Raw genomic sequence first — 13,692 nt, 5'->3', positions numbered from 1 at the left:
GCCGCCTCAGCTGCCGCCGTCCCTCAGTCCCTCGCTCTGCTGCCTCCTCCCACCCCGGCAAGGGGGAGGGAAAAAACTTTCACTTTTGTGCGTCCCTCCCGGCGTGACGCTGCGCGCTGACGTCACGGGGCGGGGCTTTAATGGTGGTGTGCCGCGAGATTTTTTTCCGGTAAACAGGTGTGCCGTTGCCCAAAAACGTTTGGGAAACACTGCTCTAGCTAAGGGTGGATTTGTTGTTCTGCGTTTGGCCACAGGAGGGAGACAAGCAGCCTCTCCCAGCACTGCAGCAAACAGCTAAGTGAGGATGGCTGGTTGCAGGTGGCATTGCGGTGGGTTGGGTGGATAATAATAAAGAGAGCGAGCCTTGGCCTGGGATGCCCTCAGCTGCTCTTCCTCTCTTCCCCGAGTTCTCTTCTGAGGCTTCAGCTCTGTCCTGACCTCCTCCCCACTGTCTGGCACTGTCCTCTAACTCGAAAGATGCCTCTTGACGCAGCTAATTTAATCGGATTGCTTTTTCCATCTGGCTCCCATGGGGTAAGGAGTGGAGAGAGAGGAGGAGGTCATTGCCACGGCAACAGAAGGATGGAGAGAGAGAGAGAGACAGAGCAGGGTATTGCCATGGTGACAAAGCAGGCTGAAGTTGCTGAAGGAAAGGTGGTGGCGAGGCACTTGGGAGACCCAGGTGCTTGGCTGGGCGGTGGCCCGTTTTCACGGAATTCGTAGAATTTTAGAGCTGGACGGGACCTTGAGGGTCATCTAGGACAACACCCTGCAGTGCAGGAATCTTGCACCAAACATGGGGCTCCAGCCCACAACCCGGAAATCAAGGATCTCGTGCTCTTTATCAACTGAGCTATCAGTTCTTCCTCTCTTTTAAGTTCTACAGAGCATCGGAGAGGGCTTTTAGATGCCACTCTGCCACTGCCCCCCTGGTTTATGGCTGCCAAATCTTTTAGCTGCTCTCTGCTCCTGTGCCTTTAACAGCAGCAAAAAAATAAATAATGAAGATTTAAGCATTCCCTGCCAGGGAAACCAAGCCATGGTGGTGAGAGGCAGCGCTCTTTTGCTTAATCATATTGGCATACAATGGCAGTCATTAAATGCAGCGGAGCCTCATCATCGAGAGATTTAGGGAACTGCTGGATATACATAAAGGGGGTGGGGGAATCTGCCATTTGTGTTTCTTCATTCTAGCATCTTCAGGTGTGACCTGAAAACTACGTTAAGACCTAGGCGAGCTGCCCTAATTTATTAAGTCTGCTACCTCCTCTGAAAATCCATTTTAGGGCTGATGTCTGTTTGAGGCTTCAGCAAGAAAGCCAGTTTTAATCTCGGCAAACGCGACTTGAAAAACAGCAGGGTATCTTGGGCTGCCTTGCATTTAGGGCAGGGAAGCAACTTTCATCCACGCAGTCCCATTTCTCAAAGACCTTGAAATCAACGCGTTTTGGGGTGACAACCTCTGGCAGCAAACACTTGGCAATGTTGTGGGGTGCAGTGAACAGGAACCGTCCTGCTGCATCAGTCCAAAGGTCCACTCAATTCACCCTCCTGCTTCCAGCTAGATCAGGGGTCAGCAACCTTTTTCAGCTGTGGGCTGGCCCACCGTCCCTTAGACCATGTGGTGGGCCGGACTATGTATTTTTTGGGGGGGGGAATGAACAAATTCCCATGCCCCACAAATAACCCAGAGCTGCATTTTAAATAAAAGCACACATTCTACTAATGTAAAAACACACTGATTCCCAGACTGTCCGCGGGCCGGAATGAGAAAGCGATTGGGCCGCATCCGGCCCATCGGCCTTAGGTTGCCTACCCCTGAGCTACATGGTCCTAGGAATCCCAAAATGCAAGGTGTGATAGCAAGAGTCCTTCCTTCCTGTTGCATGGCTGTAGCAACTGGTATTCAATGGCTTCTGAACATGTCAGTTTCTATTTCAGTACTATGGCTAATTGGCAGGTGGCAAGGGAGTCCTGCAACAAAGTGTTGCAGCACTGAGTGTTCCTGCTCAAGGTTCCAGCCAACAAGTCACTCTATCCCAGCCAGGATGCTCAATTTCATCTTGCCTTCCCAGTGTCAGCACTGAGCATGCTTGCTTTGCGAGCTGCTTAGGTTTTTGTTTCCCCTCAAAAGATTTGCTTTTGCTCTGCTGCAAACCTATGGTTTTCGCAAGCCTGTGGATGCTTCTTTCTTGTGTGTAGAAGGCACTTGGAAAACTGATGTTGCCATTAGCATGTATGACTGCAGACTCCCCCTCCTCTGTTAACTACTCCATTCCCCTTTAAAAGTCATTGGAAGTGATGGCCTTCGCCACATCTTGTGGCAGTGAGTTCCGTAGTTATGTACTGCGTGAAGCAGATTGTGTTTTTGTCCATCCTGAATTTACTGCCACTCGACTTCAGTAAGAGACCTGAAGTTCTAGTGGGACGTGAGAATCGGATAATTAGAAAGGACCTTAAAAGGCATCGAGTCCAACCCACCAAAGATGGAGATGATATGCTGCTACAATATGTCGCCTTGCCTTGAAAATGTCTAATGAAATAGTTGCCACCACCACCTTCCAATTCAGTCTGGTACTGAAACAGAAACTGGAGAGCATGTACCACTGGCTCAGGTGAAATCCCCATGCAATTTAAACTCGTTGCTTTGGGGCAGCTTTGGGCAACCTGCTGCCCTCCAGATTTTGCTGGGCTACAACTCCCACCTGAGTTGGGAATTGTAGTCCATCAACATGTGGAGGGTACCAGGTTGCCCAAGGCTGCTCTGGAGCAACAGAAAGCAAATTTGCTCCCTCGTCTCTGTGACCTAGAGAGACACCCCCCACCCCACCCCCGGGACCAGCTCCAACGCGAAATTCTGGAGAAGCCGGGCTGAAATGAACAGAATTAACAGTCCATCTTAACCTGGAATTTATTAAGTGCTCCCAGAATATGAATCACTTGTAAATAGCATAGTATTAAGAGCCCTTGCAATTTCCAAATGGATGAATAATTGCTGCGGGGGGGGGGGCGGGGGGGAGGAGTTAAAATTGCACAGAACCTGTAACATTAAGAAAGGGTGTTGCTATTCCATTAGTCACTGGGGGTTAAAACAGGATGCAAATACATACAGAGACTTGTAAAACTTTGCAATGATGTTGCATACTGTGCTATCAGGCGCTAGGGGGCAAAAAAGGACAGGGCAGCTCACATGCATTTTAAATTATCTCTGGCCACGTCAGGGCCACAATCAAACCAAATGAATTATTCTGACTGATCTGCCAGACCAAAGCACTCAAAAATGTGGAAAATCTGGATGATTCATGGTGCCACGTGTACGGAATTAGGTTGTGGAGTGTGGGTTTTTTTGCCCTGACTGTAGACTCTGGAGTTTTGATTTTTTTAAATTTTTATTTTGGTGGTTTATCCACTGTCAGCTCCGAGCAGCGACGACAAGAGGCCTCTCTGCTCGCATTTCCGACGGCCTGCTGACAGCTGGCCTCAAACCAACCAGCGACCTTGAGAAAACGAAGGAGCTGTCGTGTATCAACACACACCGTGTGTCCCTGTGACCTCTTGGGCAGAGCAGAGTAAGCGCTTGGAGGACATTCCAATTAACACTTCTGCTTCTTTAATGTTACCGGCAGAAGATAAAAGGAGGCTGAACTAAAAGCTGTTCTGGAAGGCCTCCAAGGCCCGGCTACTGGGTGAAGTGTAACAGGAGTTAAATAATCTCACGAAGGCAGAGAGTGCTGGACACGGCCTTATCACGTGCCCGAGATGGGGAAATCCAAGGGCGAGGTCATTGGGAATTCAGGGCAGGGGGGGTTTCCAAGGAATGGGGAGACGAGGGGTGGAAGGCAACCTGCACCCCCAAAAAGTAGGGAGAGCATCAAGGGTTTCTAAGATCTGGAGAGAGCCTCAAAGCCAGTCTCTTGGGGAAGGAAGGAAGGACATGGCACATGGCAATGGAATGAAGCAGCAGCGGTATTTACACAGGACACGGTAACAGCGATACAGGGGGCGAAGGGCTGCCCCAGGCCATTCACACAGGCTCCATCTGCAGCTCATCGGTTTCGGCACATTCCAATTCATGGAAGGCGGCATGTGAACCAATAACTACCAACGTGGCACCTGCAGGGGGTGACAGACCAGACAGGGAGAAAGCAAAAAGGTCAGGTTAGTTCTCTTTCCACAGTGATGGGACTCTGACATGCTCTCTGTCTCCGCTGCAGCACCTAAGGGGACCTTGGGCTTGTGGGGAGGGAGAGAAAGGAGCCAAAGTAGATAGGGAGTCACACAGAGTGGGATGGAAGACCTGGAATGCCCACCTGGAAGTATTATTATTATTTCTTTGTTTATACCCCACACACAGGGACCTGGGTGGCGCTGTGGGTTAAACCACAGAGCCTAGGACTTGCCGATCAGAAGGTCGGCGGTTCGAATCCCCGCAACGGGGTGAGCTCCCGTTGCTCGGCCCGTGCTCCTGCCAACCTAGCAGTTCGAAAGCATGAAGTGCAAGTAGATAAACAGGTATCGCTCCAGCGGGAAGGTAAACGGCATTTCCATGCGCTGCTCTGGTTCGCCAGAAGCGGCTTAGTCATGCTGGCCACATGACCTGTACGCTGGCTCCCTCGGCCAATAAAGCGAGATGAGCGCCGAACCCCAGAGTCAGTCATGGCTGGACCTAATGGTCAGGGGTTCCTTTACCTTTACCCCACACATCTGACTGGGTTGCCACAGCCACTCTGGGCAGCTTCCAACAGAATGCAAAAATACAACAAAACAATGTAATACTACCACCCATCCATTATGCCAGCACTATTCTCATCAAGACAGTTTCCTTTTCAAATATTATTCACATAGTAGGCTTAACTCAAATAAGCCTTTCTCCTGTGCAAATGGCACTCAAAATGGCAAGGGTAGCACAGGAACGGCATGAGATACTGTCGGAGAATGGAAATAGTTTGCAGAAGCAGATTTTCTGCAAGGTGGGGATTCTCTTCCCACTGTATAGTTTTGTTTTTTGCAAGAACTGACTCAGGCGGAATGTGGTACGCCAACCTACAGTACTCTATTCCCTTCATATATTATTATTATTATTATTATTATTATTATTATTATTATTATTATTCATTGCTCTGGTGGTTTAGGTGAGCCCACAGCCCACAGAACTACACTTTCTGACCAGGAAAGTTAACAGGGGCAGATCCCTCCATTTCATTTCTTTGCACTGTCCTCTTGCCTGGAGAACATAAGGTGAATTAATTTTACACCTTATTAATTAGGTATACACCTCTTTCTCAAGAGTAAACCACAGAGCTCTACTCCTTTTACATCCCCATCAGGGTCACATGCCAGGGCCCCTGAACTAGTGGAAGGTCACAAATAATAGTGCAGCAAGTGAAGCTGAACTGTGCAAGGCTGTGGACTAAATTTGAGCAGGGTTAGGAGGGGCAACAGTAGGCAGAAGCCCATGAATATGATCAAAATGCAGACCTTGCAAAATATGAGTGTCAGCTGAGAAGCCGACGGCCAATAGCCAAGGCTTCATGTATTCTGCAACTTGTACGTGCAGGTAATGCACACACCCGGCATCCTGAAAATCTCAGGTTGCACTTCTTAAAAACAAGCTTCCGTTAAGGACTATCACATCTAAGAAGTCAAACAGGTCACTGAACAGATTTCTAGAACACGGCGTTAGTGCCCTGGACTAGTGCCTTGCGGCAGCTAGACTGGTAACTGGGAGCGGCCGCCAAGACCATATAACACCAGTCCTGAAAGACTACACTGGCTCCCGGTACATTTCTGAGCACTATTCAAAGTGTTGGTGCTGACCTTTAAAGCTCTAAACGGCCTCAGCCCAGTATACCTGAAGGAGCGTCTCCACCCCCATCGTTCAGTCCGGATACTGAGGTCCAGCTCTGAGGGCCTTCTGGCGGTTCCCTCACTGCAAGAAGCCAAGTTACAGGGAACCAGGCAGAGGGCCTTCTCGGTAGTGGCACCTGCCCTGTGGAATGCCCTCCCACCAAATGTCAAGGAAATAAACAACTATCTGACTTTTAGAAGACATCTGTTTTAATGTATTTTTTATCTTTTGCTGGAAGCTGCCCAGAGCGCTGGGGAAAACCCAGCCAGATGGGCGGGGTATAAATAAATTGTTGTTGTTGTTGTTGTTATTTTCTGAAGGCAGCCCTGTTTAAGGAAGTTTTTAATGTTTGAGGTTTTATTGTGCTTTTGATTCTATTGGGAGCCGCCCAGAGTGGCTTGGGGAAACCCAGCCAAATCGGCAGGGTATAAATAATAAATTATTACTAAAATTATTACGCACACCAACGCCTGACTAGCAAAAGCAGAATAAATTATGCAAACTAAGAGTCTATTACGTAATGCAACCACATTTACCTAAGTTATGCACATCACAGAATTTAGCTCTTCTTCCTGCAGGATTTATGCATTTTAAAGAGAGTACGGGATGCATTGTGACACATGCAGTTATGAGCAGTGCAGGAGGGAACGCTCTCCTCCCGGGTAACTCCACAGGAACACTTTTTACAACTTGCTGTTTGTGCAAGCTGTAGGCTGTCTCCCAGATTTCCAGGAAACAAGAGAAGACACGCACCCCTTCTATTCTATTATCCAGAAATGGAAGGTGGTTTGTGTCTCACAGCTGGAATGTGACTGTTCACTTACCCAGTACCCAGAAGACAGCAGAGCCGGCTCCCGCCAGCCAGAAGAATGGGAAGGAAACGCCCCCAGCCAGGCCATATTGGTGGGCTGTGCTCAGCTCCCGCCCTAAAGAAAAAGAGGTTGGGTGAGAATACAGGGGGCAGGAATACCGGGCTCACACTCTAACTCTCAGGGCCTTTCGAGACAAAGCTGGAAGCCCCGGTTGCCTGTGTAAATCGACCACCGGCCCAACAGCAGAGTTTTGCCTGATTACTGCAAATGAACACAAGACGCCAAGCACTCTATGGTCTACTCTAGCTACAAACTACAGGGTTGAAGCATAGCAAGAAAAGGGCATTCGCCAGTGATCTGCATCATTCTTGTTGATGCACTGCCACCTGGTGGCTACTCTGGGAGCTGCAACCTTCAAGGATGCTTCAAGGCATGAGAGAGTTTCAAGGAGTGTCGCCCATGTAAGGGGCCGGGGTGCTCGAATCACATGGCCAAGAACTGCCCTCTCCCTTTTCATGACATGAGCACAGCAACACTCCTCCTGCTTGAGATTTCCAGCAACCGGTAAAGATCCCTGGAAGATCACCTTCTCCCCAATAGACCTACCCGAGTCCTATGCTGGGATAGCTCAGTCAGTAGAGACCTAATCTCGGGGTTGTGGGTGAATCCTGTATTGCGGGGGGGGGGGGAGGTTTGGACAATTCTCTACAATTCTGTGAGTCTAACCTGGGAGATCCTTTTCAGAGGCCCTGCTCCAGGTACACCTGCTAAATCAAGTGAAACAGGTGGCTACCAGAGACAGGGCCTTGCAGTGGTGGCCCCCCAGCTGTGGGAATGTCTACCTTATGGTTATTTTGGCACCAGATGAAGTCACTTTCATTTCCCAGGATTTTTAGAAATCTGTGTTTTAGCGTTCTGAAACACTGCTTTTATTCTGTCCTATACTGAAGTTTTTTACTTTATTTTACAATATTATGTTTTGACTGTATGTCAGTGTTTTATGCCGTAAGCCACTCGGAAAACAAGGTTAGTGGGTGGCTTTAGAGAAATATAGAAGAAAACAGGCAATGTTATGGCTTCTGTGATCGTGGTGGTTATGTAATCAGCACGCAATCAATTGCACTGATATGAATTTTCCCTATCACACACAGCTTGTCAATGCCAGCCTCCCTCTACGTACCAAAGACAACAAGTTGTGACTGCTGGGTCTTCAGGTAAATGATGTAACAGGCTCCGAAAAAGACAGCAAGCGCAATCAGGAGCATTGGAGACGTGATGCTGCCACGGCAGAGAGAGAAGGCCAGGGGGTTAGAAGCGTCAAGAAAGATCACGGATCATCAATCCAACCCTCTCCCCAAATCACAGTAATAATCATAAAAGGGTTCCCGGCTTTGGAACATTACACATGTGACCCTTAAGTAGCAAAATTCTGCATAAGAGCTAAAGCCAACCTGCTTGCAGATCCTCCTTGTAATTTGTCTGCCTCTGAGAGCTACTGTTTCATATCGCAGGTGGCAGAACTGAATGTCTAAATGCTCCCTTGAAAAGTGAAATAAATGTTCTCGACTGAATGCACTCCCCACCAAAAAAAGGAAAAATGCTAACCTGAAACCTCCTGTCTGACAAGCTAACTTTGACTATTTGTCTATCTCTATTTGTATGTCATCAACATATAATCTACTGCTTCAGGGCAAACATGCAATTTCTTCGCTGCTCTCTTCATTCTTACTTCCAATGACACCTCAGTATCATCAGAAAAACAAAAAATTGCTCTGTCAGAAGGGATATTTCTACATCTTGTGCCAAAAGCATCCTTCCCCTGAGACCAGCTTCTGTGGCTTATCCCAGCTGTGGAACAAAATGCAGCTCTGTACATGCTCAGTGATCCCCTCAAAGTTAAGAGGGTTCCTTCCCACGCCCTCAAAACCCCACTCACAGGCAATAGACGATGAGTCCCAAAAAGACAAAGACGTAGTTGCTCTGAAAATATTCCACGTTGCGCACCAGCCGCTTGCAGAGCTCCCCAAAGTTCCGAGGCTTCCCAAAGCGCCGCTGGTCGATGAAGTTGGCCCAGGGCCGGATGGTGGCCCGGCGCTGATCCAGCCACTCCTTGGCGGGTCCTTGGGGCAGGAGAGCTGGGATGTTGATCCTGGGGAAGAAGGGGAGGGGAGGCCAGGAGAACAGGGAGTGAGAAGAGGGGCAAGTCACAAGAGCCACATAATAATAATAATAATAATAATAATAATAATAATAATAATGCCCTCCCAGCAGATGTCAAGACAATAAGCAATTATTTTACTTTTAAAAGACAACTGAAGATGGCCCTGTTTAGGGAAGTTTTTAATGTTTGATGCTGTATTGTTTTTAATATTCGGTTGGAAGCCGCCTAGAGTGGCTGGGGAAACCCAGCCAGATGGGCGGGATATAAGTAATGAATTATTATTATTAATATTATTATTATTACCCCACCCATCTGGGGCGGCTTCCAACAAAATATTAAAATACAAGAGTCTGTTAAACATTAAAAGCTTTTCTAAACAGGGCTGCCTTCAGATGCCTTCTAAAAGTCTGGTAGTTGTTTATTTCCATGACATCTGAGGGGAGGGCGTTCCGCAGGGCGGGTGCCACTACCGAAAAGGCCCTCTGCCTGGTTCCCTGTAACTTGGCTTCTCGCAGCGAGGGAACTGCCAGAAGGCCCTCAGCGCTGGACCTCAGTGTCCAGGCAGAACAATGGGGGTGGAGACGCTCCTTCAGGTATACTGGGCCAAGTCCATTTAGGGCTTTAAAGGTCAGCAGCAACACTTTGAAGACTGGTGTAGTCTCGACGGCCGCTCCCAGTCACCAGTCTAGCTGCCGCATTCTGGATTAGTTGTAGTTTCCGGGTCACCTTCAAAGGTAGCCCAACATAGAGCGCATTGCAGTAGTCCAAGCGGGGGATAACTAGAGCATGCACCACTCTGGCGAGACAGAGCGCGAGCAGATAGGGTCTCAGCCCTATCTCAGCCCACATGCCCCCCCCCAAACAAACTCCAAACGAAGAGGCCCAGGACTGAGCCAGCAGCCTTCTTTGCTGGAGCAAGGATGGGAGAATCTGCTCTCAAGACAAGGGCTACATTCCTTTGGAACCAACTTTCCAAGGAGCCAGATGCAGGCAGTGGGTGTGTCCAAAGGGTGCGTAGCTGCAGCTCGCAATGTTCCAATGACATATCAATATATCACCCAGCCCTAATGGGGAGGCCACCACACACCCTCATGTACACATGACCCTTACGTACAGCAGAAAACACAAACACAGCCTCCTCTTTGCCACTGCTCAGCTGTTTCCAATTTGGTGGGCAGTAGGAGATGGGGAACGTGAGGAAGACTTATCTCTCTGCCCCGCTCAGCTGAGCAGCTGTCACAACAAGCTCACTGGGAAACCGCCACTTCTCCAATGCTTGCCCTGCTCGGCCTACCTCCTGCTTTAGCCATTTCAGAAGGTGCTGCTGCCGTGGTCCTCTTTGGGCCACCCCAAGGAGAGGCAAGGCCCAGGAGAGGCTGCAGGGCCTGTCCAAATGACTGGGCAGGATTTGGGCTGTGGGCCGCCAGTTCCTCACCCCAATCTTTAAACTATAATGCTCCATCCCATTTAAGGGGCTCCCCACCCCCTCCCAGCTCCTTACTTTGTGCCCAACACGGTCCCTGCTGTCTCCATTTCAGTGGCAGGGTTGAAGAGATGCTCGGGTCCAGTTTTGCTTGCCATTGCGCTTCGGTCGATTACAGAGAAGGCAGAGCTACAGAGAGATGGGAGGAGAGGGAGAGAGTCAGGTGTAACACTCAGAAGTTGGTGTGGAGATCGGAGTGCTGTCCAGAGAAAGCTAGGAAAGAAGACCATTGCTGGTTTAGGATGTAGAATCTAAGGGGCCCTTCACACATTATAAACAGGCAAAATGAAATTTAATGATGTTCCTTTGGCTTCTTTCCAGTCCTCAAGTGTGGAGGCTGATCTTAGGGACATGTTACATGTGTCTGTTAAGAAGATCAGCAATTTCACATCTGATTTGTTTAAGAATCACATATGAGCATAGGAAGAGACTGCTGAATCAGGCCAATGGCCCATTTAGTCCAGCACCCTGTTCCCAACCAGATGTCTGTGGGAAACCTGAAAAGCAGTACCTGAGAACCCGCTGCTTCTGTGGCAACTGTTACTCAAAAACATTAAGCCTTCAGAAGTTAGCTTTAAACAAATATTTGCTGCCAGAGTGGCAAAGAGTTGACAGTGCAGACGGCCTCTGAGATGATCTCACCCACAATGCCTTGCTCAGAAGAAGGGCACTTTCCTGAAAGTGAGGGGTGGGTGTTCTGGAGAGCCTTCTTTGTGGGGAATGTACTCCAGCGAAAGTATAGAAATGAGGCACAGCATCCCGGACAAAAATACATCTGCTGTTTTGCTACATGGCAGGGTTGCTTGTATTCAAAAGCAAAAAAAACTGCCCACAAGCTTTTCTGCAGAGCTAACCCAAATTCTAAAACAAGAGGAATTCTGAGTCCTGGATAAAATCATGGAAGTTAACAATATTGCAGGATTTCTTCTCAATTTCTTTAACTTATTCAGCTTCTACTAGCTACCAAATTTTTTTTTGGGGGGTGACATAAGAGCATCTATGCAGAGTGTGGAAGTTCTACCCAGTGACTCCTGGAAATCTTAAAATCAGTAGCCCCTCTGATTTCAGTAATTTGATTAGACAGTGCATGAAGAACATTTATAAAGCCAAAAAAAAGAGAAAGATGATATTCTGAGCTTGTGAGGAATTGTGGGATACATACATCATTCCTAATTGGTTATTTCACTTGCATGTAGCCCCTCTAAATCCTGCTCCCCAGTACAAGGAGCATTAGCCACTGGAATTTTTACAAATCATAGCTGCCCCTTGTACTTTGTTTTCGGCTGGTAACCCAACAATTATCTAGGCACCAAGGTGATGGTTCCAGACATCGTTTGCCTTTTTCTGCACCCTTTGTTCTCCCGCGCAAATTCCAAATAAAAGCACTCAGCAGCAGAATCTGACCAGTTTTACTTTTCGGGAGGCAAATTTGCAGTTCTTACTTAGCCAGCAAGTGCCTTATAAAATCCACCCACAGCTCTGTAAACAAATATATCCTGTACAGAGGAGCCAGCTAGCACAAAAAAAGTGCCAAGCAGATACAGAACAGTAGACTGGTTGGATTAGAAGAGTCACAACAGGAGGGTGATATCAGATATTGTCAGTGATATTACTGACAACATAATTAAATAACTAATTGGTTAATTATGCTTTTAAGGTACACTGTGTTTAGGGAAGTTTTTAGCGTTTGATGTTTTATCATGTTTTTAATATTCTGTTGGAAGCTGACCCAGAGTGGCTGGGGAAACCCAGCCAGATGGGCGGGGTATAAATAATAAATTATTATTATGATGATATAATGGTCTCTGGTGTAACGTGTTGGGGTGGGAAACCTGTTTTCAAAATCTAGCAGCAGAGCTGGCCCAAGGCACCTGATATATAAGCACCTAGCTTATGGAATATCTCTTGGAAGATGGAGCAAGCTTGTTCTCTCCTGCTCCAGAGGGTAGGACCTGAACCAATTCAAGTTATAAGAAGGGAGATTACAACAAAACATCGGGAGGAGCTTTCTGACAGTAAGGGCTGTTCTGCCATATGACTGTGATAGGTTCCTTCCAACTCTACAATTCTATGATTCTAGCTTCAATCGCCAGCATCTTCATGCAGGGCTGGGAATGACCCCCCTGCCTGAAAATCCTGGAAAGCAGCTGCCAGCACCCATACTGGCAATAATACTATGCTAGATGGACCCCAATGGTCTGGCTGAACATAAGGCAGTCAGCACTGGATTTAGGGCAGTTCGGGAAGTTCTCCTGCACAGGGTGCAGAGCCAAGAGGAAGCCTAATAATAATAATTCATATTTATACCCCACCCATCTGGCTGAGTTTTCCCAGCTACTCTATAATAATAATATTATAATAATATAATAATAACAATGCCTATATTTATATGGGTAAACATATGGGTAAATAAGAAATATTGGGGAGGGGGAGCGTCAAATTTTGTCCTCGCTCAGGGCGCCATATTACCTAAGTCCACCTCCTTATTAGCCAAGATGCAAGGTTTAAGGAGAGAAGATAGGAGCAGTGTCCAATTTGGTTTACTACCGGCTCAGGGTGGGCACCTAATCCCCTGAGCACAACTTGATGACGAGGCCTTCCCTCGCTAAAGCCCTGATAGCGCAGGGTGTGTCTCACACATTTTAGCAGCTTTTGGCTGACTTGCAAGCCGGGCAGGGAAGCTACAGGCTCAGCAAAAAAATTTGCTTAAAGCCCCCTTCCAGGCGCCTCCGCCTGAGAGCGGCCCAGAGGATGCTCTGCGACCAAGACTCCCCCTGCATCCAGGGTTGCTCCTGGCAACAGCCGAACCCCCCGCTCACTCACCTGCCTCCTTTGGAATCCGGTCCAGCTCCGCGCAGGAAGCAGAGTGTGGCTGCGTGGCAGGGGGAGGAACGCGCGTTTACGTTAGCAGGCGGCGGGGAGCATGCTGGGAAATGTAGTCTTCACGTGCTTGAAGCTCCCGTAGCGAATGAGGGCGAAGGAGAGTGCGGAAGTGCCACCTTCCCCGCATGGGCGTAACAAAGCAGCCTTTGCCGCCCGCCCGCCTATTCTTGGACTGCAACTCCCATCAGCCCTAGCCAGCATGGCTGCATGCTGAGGCTGATGGGAGTTGTAGTCCAAAATCTCTAAGTGGGACACCGGGGTGGCAAAGGATGCAATAGAGCGTCTTTTAAGTGTGCGTGGCTGGTTCCTGTTTTCTGGCTGGCGCACCTCTCACCTTTTTCTCATTTGTTAGGGAACCTGTAGGCCTTCTGATAGATTCCTGCATTGCATGGGGTTGGGCTAGATAGCCATCAGGATCCCTCCAACTCTACAATTCTGTGGTATTGCTGGACTACAACCCCCAGCCTGGCTGGCGCGCGCGCACCCCCCACACACCCACACCCAC

At 48.4% G+C, this 13,692-nt stretch overlaps 1 protein-coding gene across 4 annotated transcripts; it reads right to left on the bottom strand.

Annotated features, from left to right (window-relative positions):
- Positions 1-2,893: 2,893 nt before the first annotated feature.
- RABAC1 (Rab acceptor 1) lies at positions 2,894-13,278 on the bottom strand. 4 transcript variants are annotated; one of them, XM_081200724.1, is made up of 6 exons: positions 13,128-13,278; positions 10,323-10,433; positions 8,597-8,809; positions 7,841-7,938; positions 6,673-6,774; positions 2,894-4,113 (listed from the first exon to the last, which is right to left on the bottom strand). In XM_081200724.1, exons 2-6 carry the CDS (start codon positions 10,400-10,402, stop codon positions 4,025-4,027), a joined length of 582 nt encoding a protein of 193 aa, XP_081056850.1. In that variant the 5' UTR covers positions 10,403-10,433; positions 13,128-13,278; the 3' UTR covers positions 2,894-4,024. The 4 variants fall into 4 exon arrangements, with proteins under 4 accessions (XP_081056850.1, XP_081056852.1, XP_081056853.1 ...); XM_081200726.1 differs by lacking the exon at positions 13,128-13,278 and adding an exon at positions 12,684-13,093; XM_081200727.1 differs by lacking the exon at positions 13,128-13,278 and adding an exon at positions 12,852-13,093.
- Positions 13,279-13,692: the final 414 nt, after the last annotated feature.

The sequence above is a fragment of the Podarcis bocagei genome (assembly GCF_964188305.1).
Source record: "Podarcis bocagei genome assembly, chromosome: 7".
NCBI classification, from domain to species: domain Eukaryota; kingdom Metazoa; phylum Chordata; class Lepidosauria; order Squamata; family Lacertidae; genus Podarcis; species Podarcis bocagei.
The sequence above is the reverse complement of the archived record's forward strand: the minus strand, read 5'-3'. Positions and strand labels throughout refer to the sequence as shown.